Here is a 25,941-nt window from a genome sequence, read left to right on the forward strand (position 1 = left end):
TGCCTGCTTCAGGAAGGCTCTGAGTTTCTTTCTCCTTCATCTCTCTCAGGCTTCCTGTGAAAATCCAGATTTCATTCAACAGGACTTGGAAAACAGGTTACAAGTGAAATCCAAGCCTACTCACAGCAGAAATTCTTCCTGGCTTCTTTGATGTGTCTCACCCAGGGGCCCTAAGGCATCTTTTAGCTTTGTATAGTCAAAGTGTCAAGGTCATTACAGTTGTTTTCTTCTGTTGCTACACAGGCCAGCTAGAGCTACAAAAAAATTTCTATTTTTTTACTAGATAACTCTTGAATCTATATTCTATACAACTTTAATTCTCAGTTGGTTTTGTCAGCTTTTTACAGACCACACAAGATGTTATTAACTAGAGAATGGCTTGTGTTACTTTTCTGTGTTACAAGTTTATTAATGATGACTGAGATGAGATCCCTTCTGGGAAGATACTTACCTTTTCTAAAATAGTTGACACAGCACAAATTGTTTTAGGATTGAAGGAGATAAGTTGAAACTGCTGAGGGACAGGAGCATGACTGTAGTTACACAAAGCAGAGAAATCCATGTGTAAACAAACATTCAGGCTGTCAAACCTCCCTTTCTAAAAATTTGGAATAAACTCATTTTGTGTCTTGTATATGACTCAAATGTTTACAGATCTCATGATGTATACTAAGGATTTGAAGCAAAGCCTAAAGAAAACATCTATGCAATACACAATTCATTTTATAGATGGATCTGGCACCTACTTTTATGAGAACATATGGTGAATATTTAGAGAACAAATCTATGCAATTCAATTTCACCTCCAATATGCATGTTTTCAGTGAGTGGCTTAAGGCCAAACAGGATAATACCCCTTGTGGGATCCCCTACACCACTCCCAATTGATTCAAGACAACGAATTTAATGGCGGCTGCCAGTCATTTGTGGATTCTGTAATTTGAATGCATTCCCAGACATTAACCCCATGAGTCTAAGCACTCTCCTTTCTCTGGTACACAGGGGAAAACTCCTATGATAGCTAGATGCATTACTTTTGATATGATGGTAATTTATGGGTTTGATATTCTCAGCTCATGGAGCCTCTGCGACATCTTAATCTTCTAAAAAACCCTTATTTTACAGCGGGAAACTGATAATGTATTGACTCTCAGGTAGTATTAATAAAAATTGAAGCTTTTTTGTTTTTAACAGTATTTCCCCCTGTAATTCTGTGTAGTTCTCTTGATTTGAAACCACAGTGCTATAACAGGATCAGGATGAGTGGGTGCCCATGAAAACTCTCACTTGGAAAAGCTGCTTGCAAAACCAGGATTGCTATTTACTACTGTTCAAGAGATTTAGAACTGATACTGTTCTTCAAAGGGTTTTCTCAATTTTCCTTGATGAAAAGAATAGTTTGAACTATTCTCCATTGAAGTTAAAATTGTATACTACTACTTAGTATAAAAGGGGGAAAATCATGTCCTGGACAGAAAACCTTCTACACCCAAGGCAGCAAATATTTATTGTTCTAATGGTCAAACCATAGAAAAACTGTTGCTGTTGCAGTGTATTATCATATATCCTTACCATTATCTTCATTTTTATTGCTATCTGGAGTATAACATGACTGCAAGGCTGTTACACATTGAACAGTGTAGGAGACAGGAACAAGAAGCCTTAAAAGTCAGAAAAGTTGATTCTGACTCTGAAATACCTCTCAGCAAAATCCAAGATTTTAACGATGATGAAAATCAGGGGAAGAATTGTACCTAGGGGTATATTTTGAAATGGAATGGAAGAAAAGGGACTCTTAGGCAATCTCTGCTCTCTATATGTAAGGGGGCTCCTGCAGATGTGGCTGGCAGTGCTCTGGTCTCTCATTCTCCTATTCACAGGGAGCACAGAAATGGCACCAAGTCAAAGTATCTGGATTGCCCTTTGTGCCTGAGTCACTTTGGCAGAGCTCAGTGCAACTAGCAGAGTCATTTTTTGCAAAGAGTTTCATCCATGGGCTATTTTACATAGATGTAAATGTCTTCAGAAGCTGCCAGGAGGATCAAGCCTTGCAATGTTTTTTTGATCAAAGTTTTAAAATCAGTAAAAATGTCTGGCATAAGCCAGGGTCTTGGTCTGGATCTGAAACATTTGTGTTTTGGTAAAGAATGGAATAGAACAACAACTGAAACTTTGACTGGAAGTAAGAAACTGCTTAGAATGAGAGTCACTGATGTTCTGTCAGAAAGTGAGAGATGGATGCAACTGTGGATGGACAGAGGGAGGTCTCTGGGAGGAGGGGCAGGTGCTGGTGAAGGTATCTGCTGAGTTCCTAGCTTCCTCAGCTGTCTGCACAGCCTGTGAAGGCAGAAGTACTCCTCCATCACCATAATCCTTGTGCTGTTCATTTTTATCAAGTAATGCCAGTTAAGCTACAGGGTTCAGATGCACCCACACATAGGATTGTTCAGTTTGTTTTTTACCTGGACACTTAGCACAGCTTAGGTAAGCTTTCTTCCTTTCAAATGTAATGTAATATGTAGTATGACATCTTTGATGAGTAGTTTGGATGCCAGTCTCAAAGGCACCATGAAATGCCATCCTTCAGGCCCAAGCAGCTTGGTGTCCTGCCCTTACACTGCTGCTCAGCAGGAGCAGGGAGTGGGTTCTGCCTCTGGGCTCTGGCACTGGGATCGATTTGCTGTGAGAGCCACAGACCCACAAAAGCTGACAGCTGGGGGCCCAGTGGGAGCCAATTTCTTTATACTCTGCATGCTGCCAGGGCCTGATCCCATATCCTCTTCCTTGCTAAATCCCTCATGTGCTTTATGTACATGGGGAATGGAGAATCGGGGCCCAAGACCACAAAAGAAAGGGAAGCTGAGTTCTGTGAAGAAATTACAGAATTACCACTACTTCTAGGCCCAAGCAAAGTAACTGGCCAGAGTTACTGAATCACACGAGGAGACGAAGATGCAATCTGTAACATTGCACGTCTGCCTTGGTTTTCTATCCATAATTTGAATGCTTAAAACTTCAATGGAAAATTCTGAAGAAATATGAGGGTGACATTTGAGAGGAGTGGAGAAAAATAAACTATTAATAAACAGAGCAAAATTATGTGTAATGATGAACAATATTCTAAACCCACAATCTTTCTGCCCTCCTCAAATTTTCAGGCAGAAAATAGGCTCCTCTTCTTGATGCAAAAGATGGGATGCCATAGTTGCTCAGCCATAAACATACCAGGATTATTTAGAACATTTTGTCTTTTAAAATTGTACCCTGCTCTTATTGAGAATGTGTGAAGGAATAATTTGATGCTTTGATGCTGCTAACAGCAAACTTAACTAATTTCCGAGAACAGCACTGGATTTCCAAGAACAGTTTTGCCACATTTCCCTCTAGAGGAATCCTGTGCCCAGAGAGTCGATGCTGAGTGGTTTCACAGTGCTCAGCAGACAACAGGCACTACATGGATCCTCCTTTCATATGCCGGGCCCTGATGTGCTCAGTAAAGACAGAGCTGGGAAGGAGGCTCTGCAGGTACTGAGGGCTCTTTCAGCAGCACAATAAAAGCCTGTCCCAGCTGCTTTGCTATGCTGGTTCCCACCACAAAAGAACATAAGCAAAGCTTCTGGACACAGATAAGCAGGCACAGATGAAAACCTGGTGCTATCCACCAGGGCTAAAAGTGACATTAAACAAAGCTGACTGTCCAAGACACTGACCTTTTTGTTTTTTTCCTTCCTTTTTTTGCTTTAAACTCAGGTCTAGTCCCACTCTCAGTGCAGGAAGCATAAAGAAATGGTTCAAGGTGATACTAGATTTCATTTTCTCAAGCTGCAATGCCATATTTGCTGTACAAACAGCTCCTCACCATGTCCTGCTCCTTGCCAAATTGGCCTTTAGATGTGCTGAGTGGTGGCAGGAGGCCAGCACCACCTTTGAGACTGATGTCATGGTCAGTCTGTGACATGCCTGCAAGCAGCATATTTTGTAAGGATCCATGCTCCTCATTCACCACTGAGACCAGTTCTTATTTGTGTTTAAATCCCTCTGTATGGCAGAGTGCCACCTGCAACTCCCAAGAAACCCTCAAAGATGTCGGCTGAACTGAAAGGTATTTTCCATGATTGTAGTTCAGGAACTTGCATATTTCACACTCTGAGTGCTAGGAAAACAGTTAAAATGTTGTATTTATGACTGTTTTGTGCTGTCCTTTGTGGCAAAAGCAGGAAATAGAAATGGATTTTGATCTGTGGGTACACCCACTCCAGCTGCCCTGCTTATCCTGCTTCACTCTCCCTTGTGTGCCAACAGTGCAGCAGAGCAGCCTGGTGGGAGGCAGGTTCTCTCCTCTGCCTCTGAGGAGCTCGAGCGAGGCAGTAATGGGAAGCCCATGGCCAAGATCCTTGCAGACAGAGCTGCTCTTGTCATGGAGGGAGCCCAGCAGCACCCAGAGCTGGTCTCTGAACAGTTTTGCCTTGAACAGGTACAGCCCAGAGAAATCCAGTCCAGGTGGACAGCAGCTTGAGGTCATGTCTGTGGCTGTAATATTCTGTCTGCTCTCACTGGTGAAGCTTTAGGCAACATGACATGAGGCTCAGTAACTTCCTTAAGGAATTTATCATCTAAGTTATTTGGCAATGCTAAGACACCAGCTCCATAACACCAGGGTATGCTCTCCTCCTGCAGGCTCACCTTCTCTAGTCTGATGGCCCCTTGCTGCATGGAGAAACTCACAGGATGTGGAAACTTTCATTAAACCTTGCCATTGATCCACTGGAAGGGCAACCTCATGTAGTCAATGCAGCCTAGTAAGGAGCAGAAACTTGGTGTTTTCCAAGCCCTACTGCACCTCCCTAAATAAATTATTTAACGTGGCATCTAAACTGAGGCATCTAAATGCCTCAGTTTCTCATCTGGAAGAACAGCAACCATCACAAGAGAGCAAACAAACTTCCATATGTTCCCAAGAACCAAATGGCTGTGTAAGCACTGCCTCAGCTCATATAGAACCTGAGAGGGAAGCCAGTATAAAAATTCAGATAGGTACATACAAAACAGGCTGGCAGACACATTCCTGCTGAGTTCTTTTTGGCCCTTGGAATTTAGATGAGCAGTTGCAGTTTCTTATGTTTGCTGTCATTTATTTCTCTGTGATGCTGGATTAGTACCCCTCCTGCTCAGACTTGCTGAGCTCTCTGGATTAGTACCATTTCCACTGCTGGATTTTCTATACAAGTTAAGGAAGTACAAATTAATCTTCACAGAGAGCATACACATCTAGAAAAAATGGCAAGAGTATTCCTGTCTTCAGTCATGGGGCACAGCCTGCATTATGACAATAACTAGAAGCTGATAATTTCTTGCATGGTATGGCTACTGCATTAATGTATTTCCTGAATGGCTATGGATATTCCCTATTCAAAGAGGCTAAGTTCCAAAAAGCTCCAAAAGTAAATATGTTTCTCTCACTGTCAAAAACAGAGAGACAAAGAAATTCCTTTCTCCTGCCTCTACCTGCTCACATTTAATTAGTAACACAATTTCTTCCTGTACTAAGGAAATGGCTTCTTCTTCTTCTACAGGTCACTCCAGCACAGCAGACACTACTATAAAAACAAGTTCCCAGTAAAATGTTGCAATACAGAGAAAACTCCTCAAAACTGGTATATGATAATTGGTCAAGCTCTTTGGATCCACATTACTGGGTACTGTATGTAGCTGCTACAGCTAAAACTCATGTAAGACTCCAAATTTTCTGTAACCACTCAGTCACACTGGTCACCAGGAGTGTCTGGTTGTTTATGCTGCTGAAGACAATGAACACCTTCCCAACACAGCTGTGGGGTATCCAGGAGAAGGGTGAGATGTGTCTGGGCAGCCCCTCCTGGGGGCTCTCCTAATCCTTGAGCTCCCCATTCTTTCAGAGCTAACCCCAGCACTGCCTGCCCGAGGTATGAGCCATGTTTGCTTTCCTCTTGCACTCCCTGACAAACTCACATGGACGTGTGTGTGCTTGTGTAATTACATATTTTTCGGTGTGTATGCATAAGAAAAGCAATCTCCAGTGCACACAGGTCTCTCCTGAGGCAGAGGATGAGCAAGTACATTATGAGACAGATGTTAGTCATGCTGCTTATTAAACCACAGCATGGTAGTGTTCAAATACTGAAGTGGTAAGAGTGGGAGGACTGAGAAGAAGAGGGAAAATTATTTTCAGGTGTCTGTTTCTAATAACAACATTTTCAGAGGGGGTGAGCACACAAAACCTCTTTGATTTAATTTGGGACATGATGTTTCATTCCCATTTCTTGTTTGGAAAACACTGGGATAACTGAGATCTCTACCTCAAGTGATATCTTCCCATGCAATGCAGCTGTTCCAATCAGGTGGTCCTTGAACTTTCCAAAACCTCCCAGTGAACACTAGTGCCTTCTTAATATTTTTTTTATCTTGCTGCTAAAACTCGTTGCCAGAAAATCAGGCAATAATCTAAACTCCAGTTAACTTGGTTTAATCTGAAATTTATGTCCATTCCCCCTGCTTTCTAACCCATAAAGCATTTGGATTATTAATTGCTGTTTCTTATGGATTTTGAATATACAGCTGAGGGTATAGGTGTACCAGGGTAGGTTTTGTAAAACATCTGCTCTGTGAAAGCAATACCTGCCTGTTCTAAAGAGCCATCGTGCTGTAGCCCTACAGAATTTGTCAGATGTTTTACATTTTTGCAATCTGATGGCATGCTATAAACCATGTCTTTGGTGGGGAAGGATTTGCATGCTGTTTGATGTATGTGCCAGCTCGTGGCCTGCTGCTCCCTAAAGCAAAGGCTTGTTTGCATAAAACATGCATCAAAAGGAGGTTTGCTTACGTGGTAGTACACTCAGATGCCTGCTGGAAAAAGGGAACTCACCGTGATGGAGATTGAAAGACTGTGTCTGAATCTTTTGATTGTGTCTGTATGCTCCATCTGATCAAGCTGATACAGAAGAGAATCCATAATTTATCAAAGTAAATGATTTAGAAAAAAAAAAGAGAAAACAACAACACCAGCCAATGGCTTATATGCTATTCCCCAGACATTTCTTCAATGACCATTTTGCCTAGTCCCTCATTAGCACCGAAAAAATTGCTAGACTTTAATCACAAAGACTTCCTAAGCAGATTAAAGGCCAATTTTCACTGTCCATTTAACTTATCTTTAAAGCTCTGTATTGTATTTCTCTTCTTAATCTGAGCTGAGCTTTTGCACACAAATACTGTTTAAAAACAGCAGAGCAAATACTATGTGGCAACTCTATTTCCAAAGACCAGGTTTGCAGCAGTCTGTGGTTAAAAGCTGTGTGATGCTGATATGGGATAAAAGACAATACTAAGAGGGCTCTGAAAGTCTATTTGGTCTAAAGAACATCTCTTCCACCCTGTTGTGGAAAAGGACCCTTTATAGACCATGCAAAGTGTCTGTTATTAGGGGTCTGGTGTTACCCCTGTATATACACATAGGCATTGCTAGATATAAAAAGATAAAAGAGGCTTTCTGTCTTAAAGATAGAGACAGAGAGACAGAGAGACAGACAGACAGACAGACAGACAGACAGACAGACAGACAGACAGACAAATCTATGCTTCTTTTTCCATCTTCCTTTAGGAGACTGTTTTCAGTATATATATTTAATTGTGTCATCTTCTGTGACTACATCAGCTGTTGGTCTTTAGCTGATGTAGTTTTAGAAAGATTTAATGCCCAGTATGCTGCCTGATGTGTTTTAGTTCTGCATAGAAGCTGTGGAGGTGCTGCCTCTAGGCAGCTGGCAATGAACCTTTTGCATGTAATATATTATTTTCTGTTTAAATGATTGTTTCTAGGCTGTAATTATTGTGTCTGCACTGCAATACGCACCAAGCCTAATCAGTTCATCTGTCAGCATTGTCTGCTACCCTGATAAGAGACTAAAACCATTGCAGGCCTGACCTAATAGATGTCAAGTTTTAAAAATGTCCTACTGCTTCTTCAGATTGGCTGTTTCTGCGGCAAGATTGATAGAGGCTTCAGAAAAGTGCATGTGGATTTTTAAACTAGATTTTACTCAGTGACCTGACTCCCATGGAAAGAAGCATTTCCACATATCCAAAGCTTTCTGGTATGTAGGTCACAGTCAATTTAGTTAACTTGCTAAGTAGCTCAAATGATAATTTAATTTTGGTATAGGGTGGTGTGTTTTCTTTTTCACCATTCAGGTCAGAAGTGGCCTTAGGTAACAGTGGTCTAGTTCCTCACTCCATTCCCCATCCTGGCTGCATTTGAGTTTCAGAGTTGCCTCTGCCTAACCTGAAGAACCAGCACCAGAAGTATATTCTGTACTTGCACTGGGATGATTTCAGGGTAACTAACTCCTGTCAGAGAAACCAGAAACCCTGGTAGTGGGACTAGCTAAATAAACCAGTTCTGGTTCTGGGAGCTGGCAGGGGCTAAGTGGTGCTTGTGAGACAGGGTCCATAGTGATGGAGGTTCTCCCAGTTCTTCATGGAGAACTGATGTTGATCAGGGGGGCTGCTGGTCACCTAAACCACATCTGCTGACCAAGAGTTCAGGCAGACTCTTTTAAGTGGGGAAATTCTAAGAGCTAAATTATTTAGCTCTGTGCTAGGAAGATGCACTAATTATTTGCTGAGTAAAAGTAACCCACATACCTGAGGAGGCGTCATCCCATAGTGCTGCAGTTTCTGAATAATTTTGCTTCTGTTCTTGATGTGAAAAATGTTGCATAATTCAGAGAATAGTGTCCCACCATGTCTCCTCCACTGTGTGTCACTGTGTTCTTCAGGCTCTTCAGGACTCATGGCTTGGCAAGTCAGTCTGTCCTGAAGACTCTGGGGCTTTTTGGGAAAAGCACAACACAGTGCAGCTCATCAGCTGGAGTTTCCCTGTCACTCAAATGTGGACTGCTTCTGAGAGATGCTGTCGTGTTATAGACAGGCAAGGTTTGTCCCTTTGTGTTTGTCCTCGCATGAAAGTAACACCACTCAAGGTTTGCTAATGCCAAAGCACAGGTCTGGGGAAGCTCCCCAGGAAATCAGAATGAGATTCACTGTTTACTAAACACAGTTCAGGGTGTTGGTTTCCAGGGACTCTGTCTTTTCCAACTTTCTATTGCTGTTTTCCTTCCAACTATTTAATGGTCCTATTACTTAAAAAGAAATTGTCTAATATGAATACACATCAGAACCTACTTGTAATACATCTAAAATGCCTGTGCAACATATTTATCTTACATTTTTATGTGTACATAGTGAAGCAGAGGTGTTGTCAGAAGCATCACAGACTAAGAGGAACACAAATAATTCGTGAAGCCAGGACTTTTTTTTGTTTGTTTGTTTGAAATTTCCATTACAAACCACAGTGACATTGTAGTAAGAAAACTCCCTCTCACTCCAAAGTCTTTGGTTTTGTCATGGAAATAGCTGTGGAAAAATCATGGCCTTTATTGTTCTTCCTCTCATTCATATATGCAAAGTGGATTTTTTTCAGTCCTGCCAATGCAGTGTGGAGAAAATGCAATGAGGAACAACACAATACATGTCTTCTCCTAGACAACATCAGTAAATGAGGCTGTATTTTGAAGGCAAACATGCTGAAGCTGTAGTCAGACATTTGTGGTAAAAGTTCCCCAAATGTTTTTAGTTGCTTAAGTCTCCTCCCTGAGAAGAAAATCAATGAGATTTTTATTTTCTGAATTGCTAAGCACTTAACAATGCAATTCTTGAATTGCATTTAATTCTTGAATTCTAGCTAAAATGTATGGACTGCTCATCTCCTATATAAAAGGGGAAAATGATGCCCTATTCCATTATGGCAGGGCTTAATATTTTTGAGCCAGGTTGGTTCCAACCAGACTAGTGAGAAAGAGGTGCCTGCTGAGCAAAGCCTGTGGGATGAGCTTATCCATTTGCACTCAGCTCTCTCCTCTGCAGACTAATCCAGAGGGATCACACTGGGAGAGAGGAGCAGGAGGAGGATTAGGAGAGTACCTGAGTCCATGACATTTTTGTGTGTAAATGTATTCTAAAGTCTTACCGTAGAAATTAAAAAACACAATTACAGTTTAAAAACAAACAGACAAAAAAACAAAACAAAACAAAACAAAAAAACCCAAACAACAACCTAGGGATTTAAAAGGGCAAAACAAAACTTGTTATTTGCTATTGTTGAGATTTAATAGGATTCACATTTCATGGCCTAACAGCACTCTTCCCTTTTAGGGCAGTATCTGCTTACATTGCTCAGCCAGGCTTGTTGCCATCTAGAGACATATAAAACTCAATATCCAAACCACCTTCTTTCTTCCCCTCATTCAGATATGCACCTACTTGCAGCACCAAGTACACTGATTTTTCCTTTTCCTGTGACCTTCTTTCCTCAGACCTCAGCCTACCACCCTGGGCTCCCCAGCCCTGTCCCCAGAAAGGGAACATTCTGCTCCCCACCTCTTGACCTCCTGCAGCTCTAACCTGCAAGTGATGGCTGTAAAACCAGGGACTTGACTGTCAAACCAGGGACTTCTGAGGAGCTACTTTGGGCCTGTGAAGCCCCAGCCCCAGCTTGGCTCCAAACAGTTGCTCAGTATGGATCATCACTTTTCTTCAGGCCAGTTTCACAATGAGAGTCTGCACTGACTTTGCTGAGCAGCCCACGGGTTCCTCCCTCATTGGTGAAATCCTGCCCAAATCAAGTGCTCTCAGGATTTCTCACATATTTTTTTTTCAGAGGATGATAAGACTGGCCTCCAGAAAGTGTTTGTACACCAAAAAAAGAAGAGTGAATAATGAGAGAAGTCCTAAATCTGCCCTGACAGGGAATAAAAAGTGGTTTTCAGCAATAAAAGACGCTAATCTTTTATTCTAGAGACGTCCATGGCAAGGCAGTAACATTCTCACCCAAACCTGAAAGGCATCATGTCTCATACTCCCACATGATGGATAAGAGGATGATAACAGGGAAGGGAAGCAGACTTTGCTCAAAGCTATTAAGCCTCTCTGCAAAGCAGGCTGGGCTATGTGTAGACTGAAGACATTAGCTATCATTTTGTATGAAAATTATATGTACTCAGCAGCCTAGTAATACTCCATCAGGTTGCAATGGTTTACATATAACAAAGTCAAAACTGGGGAACAGGAAGTTAACAAGAAATGGGATACCTCCAAAGAGACCATGGAGGAGCTTGGTAGCTCTGATACTCAGGAAAGGAAGGATCAGGTGAAAATTCATGCCTTGGGGCACTGTATGGTCATAGAGATTCCCTCTGTGCAGAAGAGGATTTGAAGGGAAAAACGCAGTGGGGAAGGGTGGTCCAAGCCTGGTCGTTTTCCCAGCTCTGAGCACAACACAGGTGTGATGTTGCCAGCTTGTCCTGTTTTGGGTATTTCCTTGTGTCAGTGAGTTAAGAGGCCGTGCACCATTGCCACTGTGGGCAGGTGAGTGTGAAGAGGCAGGAAGTAAAGTGGGAGAAAGGGGTGACTTCTCCTCCTCATGGTGCCCACATGGACACATCAGTGTTGTGACATGAGGGATACCCCATCACCCTGGGGTGCTACAGCCGCCTCAAAAGCTGCCTGGACTCGGAGGGATGCCACAGGTGACAGTCCTGCTCCTGATCCCCTCTGTATTGCAGGAGCAGGTGGTATCCCAAGGCCATTGTCTCTGGCACCACAAACCCCTGGGTGGACTCTAGCTATTTCAGCCTTACCAAACAAAGCTGTGACACATGTATTCACATCCCCTTACACTAACTTGTGTGCTAATCTGTGAGGCTTCTTCTGCCCTGATTATTCATGTAACAATAACTTGGATACCCCACAGACACTGAGCTGCAGCCTTTCTATAAAGGCTTTTCATTTTCTCTCAGAAGATTTTCAAAGGACTTCGGATGGACTAGAGACCTGTCATTTGTTTTATGATTTATGCAAATAATTATGGAGCATGATGGAATGATGTGAAGGTGGGTAGGAATGTCCCAAACCCACCAGCAGCTATATTGGAAGATTAAAGCCCTGTTGTTTCCAAAGAGCCAGTAGAAACCTAGGATATTTCTTGATGTCACTGTATTCACTAATTAGACTAGAAAGAAGATTATGGTTAATGAATGTAATTCGTTTTAAGATTGCCCACAGAATCTCTATTTGTGCTTAACCTTCTTCTTGCCATTGCTTGCTCTCTCACATTTTTTTTTAGTGATTCCTTCTGTATCAGAAGCACTTTACCTGTCAAGTCACAGGCAGCTGCTTATGCTCACAGATCTTCAGGATGGCCAGCAGCTATTTCTGAAAACTGGTGTATCCTTGACTTGAAAGGCAAATACCATCTCCTGCCATCAAAGTAACAGATTAGTGCCCTGAATTTTCTGGTGCATCAACAAAAAAAAAATTACAGCTGCAAGAAATAGAACATAATTTTTACTTACTGGTTGTCAACATGGCTTGTTCATTTGCAACTTCCAATTGCTTCATCAAGGAGAAATAGCTTTTAAGGAAGCAGCAACCTCCCCCTTATCCCTGCAAAGCTACTATTGGCAATTTTTGAAAACAAACAAGGATTTTTCAGTTGTGGCTTAGTCTTCTCCAACAACCATCATGACTCTTGCAGTTCACCTTCAAAATATTTCATGCATATGCTCCTCCTTCTACTCCCAAACCAAAATTAGTGCAACAATTCAGCAATGTGTTGCAGGAGGAAGATTTTCAAGTAAACAGGGTGTCCACCATGGAAAATTTTAGGCATTCAGACTTGGGCGTTATACTTAACTCATGAAAAAGGCTAGCAGTAGGCTTTGAGACTGCTGGGAAGGCAGCTATCAGTAACCTGACTATTGCTGCTCCCCACTGGCACTGGACACCCCTTGCTCTGACTGTGGAACCAGGAGCCATTAGCGAACAGTACTGTTCAGTCACTGTCCATTGGCTAAGTGGCCATTTTTTAAATGATGACCCACAGCTGGACATTTTAACCCTGGGTCAATAGCCACAGCCAGACCTGATACAGGAGAAATCAGACCTAAATTGGCTGTGATTTGGGAGATAGGGAGTTTGTTCTTATCCGACAGCTGAATTAAACTTCCTAGAAAGCTGGCTGTGACACAGCAGGACGGGATGTGAGGGGCTTATTTCTTGACAGAGCTAACCAGGAAGGCTTCTAGGGAACCCAGATGGTGCTCTTCAACAAATGAGCCTCAGAAAACCTCAGCTAAGGAAACAGAACAGGAATGAGCCAGTTCAGCAATGGGATAACTAGTCAGAGCAGTTCTGGGGCTCCAGAGAAAGCATGTGGCCAAACAGATGGTCCTAGGCAAAGTAGCTTGAGAGGTTTCCACCTCTCAGATGTGTGAATTCTTGGCTGCATTTTCTTCTTGTTTTTATCCTTCAGTTTTACAAAAGCCCTGTTTATTGGTCTCTGTGTGTAATGCAGATGGTACATGAGCTTAGATTAATACTGGACATGTCATATTTCTGGTGTTCCATTTAGTTGTCTGGTTTTGACTCCCGTGAGTGAGAAAACAGCAAGCCATAGGACCTCAGAGAAACTGAGAAGATGGGTCCTACAATCTGTGTGTGTAGATGTTATGTGGAGTTCAGGGAGGAAATTTAGGAACTTCCCACGGTCTAAGCCAGTGTTCACAGGAGTCTGTGGAACACAGCATAATTTTTGGTTTTGCTGTGATTTATTTCATATAAGGAAGTTTTTTCTTCCCTTATGAATAAAAGAGGACTTTGGGAGTTTTTATTTCCCCCAGTTAAATGAACCTGGGAAGTACTGTCATAAAAAAAACATTATGAAGCACTCGAGCAGCTTGTAAATACTGAGGGTTTTATTTCCACTTCACATGGTCTCCAACAGACTCTTAAACAAGACCAGTTACAATTTAGTATGCCCAGAGATTTCCATGGTTTTTCCAAAATGATGGAAGTTCTCAGTAAACGCTGTACATAGCCAGTTGAACTGCTGACAATAATTTAAAAACTCTTTTTTTGTATAGTCAATGCAAGAATACCAACAATAAAAGTACAGTACAGGTAAATCCACAACAATATTACAGTGAAACAGATTGACTCACATTTATGTGATGGTACAGTAGCAGTATGTACATGCACTAAAGTGCGAGGACCCAGAGGCATGCAAGTCAAGTATTGTAGGTGTATTTTACAGCTAACTCTGTAAGACTTTCTGAGGCATTCTTTTCTCTTTTTTTTTACACATTTACTTGTGTTTACCTGTATTCCCCTCCATCTCAATTAATTACAAGTCTAGTGAACGAGCTTAATGGCTTTCTTCACTACTTAAAAGGTATCGCTTCAGACAGTTGAAGCATCTTTAAGAACCTTACCTTTAAAAACCGATAACACTGACATTAAAATAGAATAAAATTAACTTAAGACCCTAGTTTTACATGAAATTAAAAAAAAAAAAAAACAAAAAACCAAAATACCCAAAACCAAAACTGAAAACGTAACAGTGCAAATATAACCAAAAGGCAGTCATTATTTGGAGAGAGCGCGAGCAGGTATTCAAATTCCCTTAAAACTTAATTTACATTTTATTTTAAATCTTACTTTATATCATTTTAACCCTTTTTTTTGTTTGTTTTTGTTAATATACTGTATGTAGAAAAGATGGAGACAAAAATAGTTTTCTCAGCTATGAAAAAAATTAAGTTATTACAGGCACATTAACTGTTTCATTCTAGAAACACCTCTGTTTCCCAGGTCGGACATTCAGCAGCTGTGTCTGAGAACATTCTTTGACCTCTCCAAGCAGACCTCCCTCCTTCGTGGCAGAGACGGCTGGCGGGCGACCTGGCGGAGGCGAGCGGTGGCCCACCCTGTTCCCGTGTGGAGTCAGGCTGGCTCGCCTCCCTGGCTGGGCGTCTCTGCCAGCGGTTCCTTGCTTCCACGCTCCTCTGAGGACGTCAGGTCTCCGGTGGACTGTGACTGTGAGGCAGTAGGGGAATGTGAGGCCCATCGTGACGGTGGGCGCCGGTTCGCTGGTCTCTCTGGCCGGGAGAAGCAGGGTTGGAGGGACGGGGCTAGTGCAGAACAAGGCAGTTCCTTGGCGGCCAAGAGAGCAAAACAGCGGTTAGTGACTGGCACTGGGATGCAGGAAGAATTAAGAAACAAAACCACAGAGCTAAAGCTAAGCATTGTGTCACTGCGCGGGATGAAAGCAAGCAGCGAGCACCCGGCCGTGTGTGGGCTCCAGGTATCTGCATGTGTGTCCACGGTTTATGGAACAGGTAAGGAGACAATGAAAGAAAGAGGGTGTGTTGGAGTAGCTGACAAACTTTCAATTGCTATTTCTCCTTGTGCTAGAAGGAGAAGGGCTGAAAAGTATGTTTGCATAGTAATTCAGGAAAATCCACTATTCAGTACTTTACTCCTAAGTGCTGACCGGGCATAAAAAGGCCAGGTTTGGCATTTGCAAGAGGGGTGAAAAATCAACCCGTCTCCTTTTTATCTCCTTCAGAATTCAGACTGACGTGCAGGAGACTACTTAGCACAGAATAATGACTTCAGGGGTGGTTACGATCCCCAGCTGGGTTAAAGATGAGGCTTACCTTCAGATTTCATTTTCTGGAACACCATGTCTAACTGCCAGCTGCTGAAGCCTGAATTACAGAATTCAGAGGTACTGTATGTTGAAGGCAACATTCACAGAAACAGAAGAAACTGGAAATTTTATTCCTTCACCAAGTTTCCACTGTTCTGGCTCGGTTAGCTTGCCTTTGCAATTAGAAACAATCTGTAGTTGTGATTTTTCACCTTGGCACTAAGTTGGTAATGCCTCTAATATTCATGGACTTTGCTCAAAGTACAGCTGCACTTCCTGCTTTGCTCTGAATGCTCCCTACATCAAGATGAGTGACTGTGAAAATAAATCTGCCTCATAGGGCCAAAGACAAACTTCTGAATTTCACTGCATGCTTTGCAATTTATAAAAGCAAATCAGAGCAGTTTGCCAACCTCTAGCAATGTGTACACCAAGCAGCAGTCACTGGAATGTACAGGAGAGTTAAATAAAAAACAAAGTCAGAATGCAAACTGGTGATAAATGAAGAGAGAGAAAAGAAACTGATACAATGCAAAGGAAAAACTCTGCCACAGCAAGGCTCAGGGATACCAAGGCAGCAGGGAGGCCAGGATTCAGCACATGGTTTCACGAGGAGGAGGAGAATAGTGACTAAGGGTGGAGAATATTGGAGTAGGTAACATGATGTGATTGACAGTGAACAAACAAGGTGATACGACATTGAACTTCTCAATTGCAGTGGAAGACCAAACATGAATGTTTGAATAGGACAGAAAGACCAATTTTGAAGACATAGAGTTGAGGTATGAGAAATGGAGCTGGTGACATCTGTTTTGGAGAGAGTGCATTGCTGGACTTGGGGAAGCCTCAGTGAAGGGTCAACCTAGGTGCTTTTGGGCAGCATGCAGCCAGTGGAGTGATCTACAGCTGCACACCAGTGCTTGAGAAAGAGCTATGACCAGCTACCCTTGGCACTCGCAGAGCACTTCAGCCTGCACCCCCTCCTCTCTGCATCCTCACCCCCTGCCCCATCTCTGTGCCATAAAATTCACAACCCTTGCTAAAACAGAAGTAAGGCTGAAGTATAAATTGGTGATAATAAAAAGATTGACTGCGTGTCCTTACTTCACCTTATCTCATTGTGCCTGGGGCAGCATATGGTCTGTGAAAGCTGCCACTAGACTCAGATTTGTTAAGAGAAATCCATCTGTGCAGCAACAGTCATGGGCAGCACAGCACAGTGAATTGAGGCTATGAGATTTGTGGGCTTTGTCTTAGCCTCTTTCAAAAAGGAGGCTTAAAATGATATCTTTATAGTGCTGATTGCTCCTGCCTGCTTTATTCTAGTTTCAGAGTAGTAAATCAGAGTTAGCACAGCGATAACAAAATTTATTTTCACTGCTGCATCCCAGTTCAAAAGCCTCTCCCCAGCATGCCTGCAGATGTTGGTCAGCTTTTACCAAACAGCAGAGTTAAGCTCATCTTATCTGTGATGTACACATGCCCAGCACCACACAAAGCTGTGCTGGTGATAGATATTGCTCCAGGGCCAAAAGTGACTGGCAACATAATCTTATAAAGCGCTGGCTGCTGAGTCAGTCACCCTCACCTGCAGGATGGAAACCCAGCCATGACAAGGAAACTGCAGAATGATTTGTGAAAAACCCTCCTCCCTTAATTTATGTAGATGTCATAGCTAGAAATGTTGGGTTTTTTTCTTTTTTTTGTTTGTTTGTTTGTTTTAAATAAATAACCTGTGGGTAATTTAGTCTGGTAGTTGCCCAGGGGTGTGGGTGGACAGGCAGCACTTCTTAGCCTGAACACTGAAAATGGGAAAGATGATTTCAGCTTCAGTTCCTAGCTATTTCCTAAAACAGCCTGTCAGCCACCATGGCTATGGCTATATTAATAAAGAAAGGAAACAGTTTTCTCTTCCTCTGAGGCAGAATGGATGGTCACAGCTTATGTCTTCACAGTGTCTTCCCTCTATTGTGGCAACCACAGCCACTGGACAGAACTGAACCCAGAATTGCTTAATGAGCAGAGGTGACTTCAGCCTTTAGGCAGAGGCTGGTGCTGAAGCTCCCTTCCCAGCCCTTTCCACCTGCTGCTGTAGCCAGAGCTGGAGGGAAGGTGCTCTGGGGCAGCCAGAAGCCCTGCACAGTGCCGTGCATTTGTCAAAAAAAAAAAAAAAGTTAAAAGAAATGAAAAAAATGTTTATCATAAATCTGAATCCCTCCCCAGCATTTTTGCATATCTTTGTGTCAGTCTTAAATTTTGCCAATTTTTAAAAGCTTAGCAAAAAACCCTAAGTGTGACCTCTGACCTCTTCACAGCCTGTGCTGCTGCAGGACACGGCAGATGAGCTCCTATCCTGTACTCTTTCTGGCTGTGACATATAAAGGACCCCACAGGGATATCAGGTGCATGCCAATACCTCTGGACTTGTGGTCATTTATTTCCCTCTGTTAACCCACATGTTCTAGAATGACTGCTTTTGGAAAGCTCTGGAAACAAGGTAGAAAGGACTTACAGCAGTGAGGCAGGCAGGGTTAGAGTCCCCAGGGGGCAGTTAATAAGACAGTTTGGTTCTGGACAGAACAGACAGAAAAGAAAAAGAAAGCAAGTAGGTTGGAAAGAACTGTTTTAATTGATTATTTTTTTTTTAAGTGAAGTTTTCATGTCAGCAAGGAAGAAGTCTCCCGATGTTACTACTCATTCAGATCATGTTACCAGTGTTATCACAGGGAAACTAATAATCAAAAATAAAAGATAAAGCCACTAGCAAAAAAAGTCTTAGAAAGGAAAGAAGCGAGTAAACCAACCTTTTACAATCCTAGCACAGTTTCAGAAGTGGACATAGCAATAAACAAATCAAACATTTCTACTCAGCAGCGAAAGATATCTGTTATCCTCTGTCAACCTTGATCTGGGCTAGGGAAAAATCATATTACTATGAGAGGAATAAAGCTGTATTTTTATTTTCTTCATTTGATTTCAAGGGAGCATTTCTGCTTAGGAAATCTTTAACAAACAAGAAAATTACTGCTACTTTTTGTTGCTTACACTTATGTTGCTCAAGTTTCATGACAACTCTTTGCCTCACCTTTGTCCCTCGTTTCTCTTCAACAGTGATGCTGGATGGGAAACTCAAGCTTAACCATAAGCCCTTTAGTTCTGACAACACCTTCCCTGATTTTCAACATTCCCTCTCCCATGCTGAACGGTTCAGCAGCAAGCCTCTGGCAATTGCTTTGCCCTGGCGAGCAGAGGATGCAGCACCTGCTCTCTCATCTGTGGGTCTGTGTGGATGGTCCTTTCAAAGTGTTGTCTCCAGAAATGAGTCTTACTCCCAGTCCAGGACTGTTGTGTAACCTCCACGATCTACACCCTTGCCAGTCATAAAAGCAAAATGTTTGTAAAGCTCTGACATTGTTAGTTAGGTAATGCTAATCTGCATTTTTAATACTAAAATATATAAATCCTATGATATGCAAATAAGATAGGGGTTTAGGGATAAGACACTAGTAGGCCACACTGTGTGGTTATGAATTTGCTTGTAAGCAGCTCTGGGCAAGTTTGAAAACACAAAGTTATTGCTAGTCTGTATGCATATACACTCACATGCACACAACACATCTACATAAATAGATAAATAGATGAACTAGATTTCATATTTGCAGCAGGAATATAGAAGGAAATTAAACAACTAAGAAGCTCAAATAAGGAATAGTCACCAGCAGGTGCTGCATGCAAGTTTAAAAGTCATTAATATGCCATGGCTGCAGAACCCAGAAGGCATTTGGTGGTAAGAAGGGCACTTAACTTGGCCAGAAACCAACAGGTGAGAGGGAAGCAGAGCAGGGATCTACAGGAGGGTGGAAGCATTGTTTCAGCACTGCCCCAAGCACAAACCTGCCTCCTTCAAGATCATAATTCCCTGAACAGCTGTGTCTAGCTTTGTACAGAATGTACTAAGAGGAATTTGTACAAAGTATAATTTGTGTGGTCAGGGTAATCCACAAATAACCCGAGGCACCTGCAGAGTCTAAACTTATTTGTGAGTGTTTTTTTTTCAGCAGAGAGTCCACGCTTCCCTTGAGTACATTTTCCAGAGCACCACCTCACTTAGGAAAAGCCAAGCTCATTGTGTGAATGCCCACCAGTTTCCTTTCCAATCCACATTCCTGACAAATGCCAGGACCATCCAAAGAACAAAACTTGTGCATCTAGACTACAGTCATAACAGCCATGTAGGAGTTGCAAGGAGAAACTAATCTTAGCTCTAAGGCTCATAACTTAAAAAACTAGGCAAAAAATACTGAGAATTCACAAAAAGGAGTAATTTTCTGCCAGTTTGATGGTCAATGAGTTTTTGCTAAATAGCATTGACCCAAATCTCTCTCTGCATCTAACTCAGGTACTGTCGATAGTTTGTGTTTTGCCAACAGCAATTTGTGATGATGTTGGATGACATCCATCTATTTATAGTTGAAATCTACTGAGATAGTTAAAAGATATAGGAGGAAATCAAGAGTTTCCAGGGGTACCTTGAAGGCAAAGCTGAATTGGACTTCAGAGTTCAACACACTTGCTAATAAGGACCAGTATGCATTCCCGGCATTTCAAACTAAGGATGAAATTCAGAGATAGCTGGAAAAAGTGAGATAAATGAAGCTGCTTCCCACTTTTATTCACTCTGAGGTTTGTGCACAAGGACCATTTTCTCTCACTAGTATTTATAATGTGCATGTAGTTTCTTTTTTTTTTTTTTTTTGGTGTAAAATCTTCCCTGCTTATATCTGTTTTAATTGCACATAGGGAATATATCCTTAGGTTTAGACTGTCTGTTAGGCAAAAAAGATCACATCCTCTGAGCAGTACCTACAAAAAGGGAACTGACTGTACATTGAAAACCAATAGGACAAGGTGAAATGCAGACCAAAGGTTTCAGCACTCAGGTCCCCAGAAATACTTCACATCAAGTATTGAGTTAAAAAACGGGGTTTGAACCTTTCCTTTTGAGGTATCTGAGGCAGGAGTAGTAGGAGTCTGCCCAGCAAAGGCAAGGTGGATGCATGGAGTGTGCAGGGATCAAGGAGCTGCTTCCCTGGAGCTAGGGCTCACCACAAGACAGGCACTAAAGGGGCAGCACAGGGCAAAGAGGATGAGGAGTACTTGCCTCTGCCCTGGGGACTGTCACCAACCAACAGTACACACCCCCTTTCATGACTGTACCAGAAAGACAACATATGCATGTGTGACCTGGGCATAATTCAGCTTTTCTAGGCTTCTTAAGAGTAAGTCTCTCAATTGCTCTCAAAGGTTCACCAGAAACAGGAGATTTAAATACTGGTAACTGAAAGCTTTCATCCATCATAACACCTTTTTTTTTTTGTTGATTGCTGTTGCATCTGAGACTGACCCCCAACATCTGGGCACATTTGCTGAGACAGATATGACTGTTACACTGTTGATGACAAAATATCAGCAAGGAGCTCTTAAACACTAAATAGGTATATGCCTATATATGTATTTTTTGCTTTTTGTTATTTTTGTGAGGCAGCAACAGTCAGTGCCAAACATCATGCCATTCAATCACATTCACAGACCTGAGCCAAACTTAATCAGATACATTCAGAAAAGATATGCTGAAGGCCCTGAAGTTTTGCTCCAGGGTATTGTAGAGACTATTTTTCACACAAACTTGTTAAGACTCATTCTTGTATAGGAGAAATAATCTACCTTTCCATCCAGCATAAAAATTCACTCAAACCTAGTGTCCCTAGACCATCTGTAACATACGGTGTATTTTGTGACAGAAAACCCTTATCCTAGCCATTCAGGGAAGAACCATTTTTATCCCATAAAGGATAAAACTCTTCGGATGCTTTCAAACCAAATAAGCTGCCAGCATAGAAATTCAATTCCTTCATGCATTCTTCGGTGACTAATCCAAAGTTTCATGACTGGAAATTGCTGGTGGTACCAGGACAGGACTAGGATATTCACTGTAAATACTCACTAGGACTGCAAGAGATCTCATAATACATTTGCTCAAAGAAGAGTGCACTTAGCTATAGGAGGAAAAACAAACAAACTCATTACCTCTATGGACCCTGGATCTACTTTGACAATTTCTCCTGTGCTGTTGTCATTGCTAAGATTTGGTGGGCTGTGTGAAGATAGCCTTCTCTCTTCCTTTAAGGCATGCTCCAAAAGTTTCTTATTCAAGATCCTGGCAGCATTTTCTGTGAGCGTGTACCCTGGAGGAGCAGATAAGTCCTGCCTAATACTTGTCACCTCAGTTCCTTCTTCCTTTTGTGTCTCTGTCCCCAGCCGGAGAGGACTGGGTGATCTGCCACGGGCATTTGTACATGGCTCCTGCAATGTGCCCAGTTCTGGTCTGGGTTCTGCTGACCTGGACCGGCTGCCAGATCTGGGGCATTTTTGGAAGGTCTCATGAAAGATGGGGCTATGATCAATGATGTTGAACAAACTGGACAGGCCATCATTGATAGTGGTGTGGACAGGACTCTCCCTTGTGGTAGTTGATCGAGCCCAAGCAGACTCGCTGAATCCTTTCTGAGGTGTGCCAGGCAAAGTCCGGTTATTCGGCTGGTCTGATTTGGGAAGGACTTTTCTTTGCAGCTTTGGAGAGCCGTATTTGGGGGAGCAGCATGTGCGTTCAAACTTAGCCTGGACCTTTTCAATGACGGGGGTCACCTGCCTGCTTCTTAGGCTTCTGGATGGCGAAGAGACAGGCGTGGACCCCCCCTTTGGTGTCAGACACTTGTGTGGACTGCTGGTGATACTGCGCAGGGTTTCTGTCTGCAAGCCGACACTGATGGTCTGGGTGGTCTGTGTCCCTGTCGTTCTCACGCCGTTGGTTTGGCACGCCATGTCCTTAAACTGAGGCTCTGTGGAATTGGAGCGTATTGCGTTCCGGACAGAGAAAGCGACCTCCTTCATGTCATCACTCATGTTCTTGGACATCTCCAAGCTGTGCAAGGGTGAGGCAAAACCCACAGTAGTGCAAATAGGACGTTCAATGGGATGAAGACCGTTCTCCAGAAAATCTTTATGATGTTTGGCCAGGTCACAAGACCACCTTCCAAACATATCTGAGGAAGCACCTTTTGTCTCAGTGACGTTCCCCATAGCTTTGGTCACAGAAAACAGGAAGTCTGGCTCAGCCTGGCTTTTCCCTTCACTGCCAGCTATCACTGAGTTATCAAACCTACGGACAACTGGTGGGCTGTGGAATACCCGAACTCCCATTTTGTCAGTTACACTGTGACTCCTCATTGGCTGCTTCTGGCAGTGCTCTGGGCTGGTCATGGTGTTGGTGGTCATAGTGACACTGGTGGTGAGGTACCATGAGGATGCCTGGAACGGATCTGAAGAAGTATCATTCCCAGCTTTTCCAATTTCTGTCCTTTCTGCCCAGCCCTCTGCAGGCTTCTCAGTTGGCCCACCATGGTTCCTAGTGTTACTGTAATCCCAGTTTTTGTTGAACTCCTCGATGTATTTCAGATCATCAGGAGATAAAGGAGGGGTTATATCATCTTTGCTGCCAGATGAAGGCAAATTTTTTTCTGGTAGAAATGGAGAAATATCCATCAGGCGCTGAAATTCGGACATGGAAGAAACGGACATTGCCCTGGAGAGAGGAATACAAGAAAGTCTTTCAGGCGCCTGGGAATTGTCACAGAGTAACTTGTTTTCAGCAGCAAACTCTGGAAACCCAACTTTCACTATCTGCTTAGATATAAAACCATTTCAGTCATCAAATCATAGACTGTCCTGGGTTGGAAGGGACCCACAAGGATCATCCAAGTCCAACTCTTGGCCCTGCACAGGATACCTCAAAAAAGACACCATATGCCTGAGAGAATTCCTGAATTCAGGCACACACTTCGTGAACTCTGGCAGGCTTGATACCATGACCACTTCCCTGGGGAGCCTGTTCCAGTGCCCAGGTACCCTCTGTGTTAAAAACCTTTCCCTAGTTTTCCTTTCTTCAGCCCTTTCTTTCATTTAAGTCCCCTTTTATTATCTTGGAAATAGCTGTGAACACAAACACCTGTAATGAGCCATTAAAAGTATCTAATGGGCTTTCTCATGGATTACTGCTTGGCAAATATCTGTAACATGGAGCAGTAGGATGAATCTCAGAATTATACCATTCACAGGAAATGATTGTTTGTGACAATACAAGGCACATTTTCAAAGCAAGTGTAGAGTATTTCTGACCTGCTGGGAAATCATCAAGTCCACCCCCACTCCTGAGACTGCCCAGGATACACAGCTGGTGTGCAGTGATGTGGAAAATCCAGCAGAAATGCTGCTACATTGAACTAGCTTGGTGAGTTGAACTTATGCTGAAATTTAACCAAAGGGAATCTCTAAGTGATAATGCTGAATTGTTTGCTCTCCCACATTTCACTAATTTGTACAAATCACAGACATTCAGATGAGTTATCCTACTCCTTTGTTTTAAGAAAAAAAAGTATCAAAATTTTTGAATGGGACTAAATAAAAATGCAAATGAATGTAGTTATCAGAGTTGGTTCAAGAAGGTAACTCAAGCTGGATGAGAAGTCAGCAAGCAGTGGTTTGCATGGATCAGTGATCCAGAGGATACAGCCAAGTCACAGTGTGAGTTTTTAATCAAGATCTCCTGCTGCAGTTTGGGTGTGTCTCTCTTAGGGATTCAGGTGAGCATGGTTTCTAAATATATTTCCTGATCAGATGCTCTGGTTTGCATCAGGAGGGCAATCTCTGAGAGCACAAGCTTTGTTCTTTTGGGATGAAAATGAGCTGGAAGATGCTCTCTGGAAGCACAACTAATGTGTTCTAGGGTTAGGTGGGTATTCAACCTGTGGGATAAGACCAGAACCAGTCCAAAGCAAAATATGCCTGACATGCAGCAGCATATCAGGTCCTCAGCACCAAGTGCTTTCCTGTATATATTTTTCCTGTATATATTGATGTCTGCAGTGTGTACTGCACTGCTTGCTAAGGCAGGCATAGATTTCACTGTAAGCTGAAGCTTCTTGCACTTTCATGGAGTTTGATTTTTGTGCATGACAGCTGAATGTGGCCCAAATTAATCAGAGTAGAAGCATATTGCGACAAATTAATCCCTAGGTAGATCCATTAATCTGGCTTGCTGTTTAGGATGTGCTATGGCTATGTCCTGGGCCTGTGGCTTGGGTGCAGAGAGTTATAGCTCTAGCAGTTGATTATTTGCCGGGCTTTCCCTCGTAAGTTTTACTCACCTTTGAAGATTTCCTTTGTGTGTTTCTTCCTCCTGAATGAAAACAGAAAGAAGCAAGATAAGTTATTTCTAAAGGTGTTGGTGGCATTAGTTTATGAGTATTTTGTCATTCACTTCCCATTAGTTGCACCAGGTATGTTTGTCTCTAAGAAATGCCTGATTTTCTCTCTCCTATAGACTCTTAAAGAGCCAGTGGGAATATTCTTCACTTTGTACATAGGCAGGAGAGTTAGCAATCCCATGAGGATAACACACTGCACAGGTAAAGCCTATATACCAAATCTACAACAGCCTTAAACTTTTATATTCTCATGCAATCACAAATAAATGTAGGCCAAAATAGGTGTTTTTTTCCCACAATACGTTGTTTTGGACTATATATTTTTGAGTGACTTTTTTCTGTGAAAGTAATCTACTTTGTGCAAGACGCTTAGCTGTGCTGAAATAAAAGACAAACTGAGTTTCTTTGACATAATATTTCATTATAGGCTTTCTAGGAACCAACAAGTGGCACCAGTTGAAATTCCTAAAGCTTGATATGTTAAATGTGTGGGAAGACTTGCCTGTTTCATAGATGGAATACCTACAGCTTTCCAACAGCATTAAGATGTGTTTAGAGCAGTTACTACCCTGTGACAATTCCCATAATGAGTTGGGGTTTTAAATAGCTTCTTCTGAAGGATTTATTCTACAGTTATTCTAACTGTTTACTTATATTTCTAGTAAACTACAGGGAACACAAAATAGGATTGGGGGGGAAAAAAAAGAGCATTGGTGCCAAACATTTGGCATCGTGAAATCAAGAACATTACCAAAAGTGTATTTCTAATTGGGATTGTTTAAAAACAGCATTGCTTAACTTAGCAAATACCTTTCCTGTATTTATCCCGGGCAAGGGAAAAAAAAATAGTAGTAAACTGATCCTCCTTGCACTCACTGAGGTATAATTCTGGAATAAGGTCGGCAGCTTCAGTGGACTTACTGCACAGTAAATCTGACCTAACTGAATGCATAATCAGGGTGAAGGCTGGAGTGACTTCTATTTCAGCTAGTACCAAAAAGAAAATATAGTGGAAGGTAGAGCCAGCAAGCT

At 42.3% G+C, this 25,941-nt stretch overlaps 1 protein-coding gene across 1 annotated transcript in view; it reads right to left on the reverse strand.

Moving 5' to 3' along the window:
- Positions 1 to 16,606: 16,606 nt before the first annotated feature.
- MTCL1 (microtubule crosslinking factor 1) overlaps positions 16,607 to 25,941 on the reverse strand; it is an 88,624-nt gene continuing 79,289 nt past the window's right edge. Inside the window, exons 12-14 of the mRNA XM_062488203.1 lie at positions 24,850 to 24,881; positions 21,674 to 23,228; positions 16,607 to 18,156 (exon numbers count right to left, since the gene is read on the reverse strand). Coding sequence (XP_062344187.1) covers positions 18,118 to 18,156; positions 21,674 to 23,228; positions 24,850 to 24,881 — 1,626 coding nt within the window. The 3' untranslated portion in view covers positions 16,607 to 18,117. The remainder of the gene's footprint in view (positions 18,157 to 21,673; positions 23,229 to 24,849; positions 24,882 to 25,941) is intronic.

This window comes from Cinclus cinclus, chromosome 1 (genome assembly GCF_963662255.1).
Source record: "Cinclus cinclus chromosome 1, bCinCin1.1, whole genome shotgun sequence".
Lineage (NCBI taxonomy): Eukaryota > Metazoa > Chordata > Aves > Passeriformes > Cinclidae > Cinclus > Cinclus cinclus.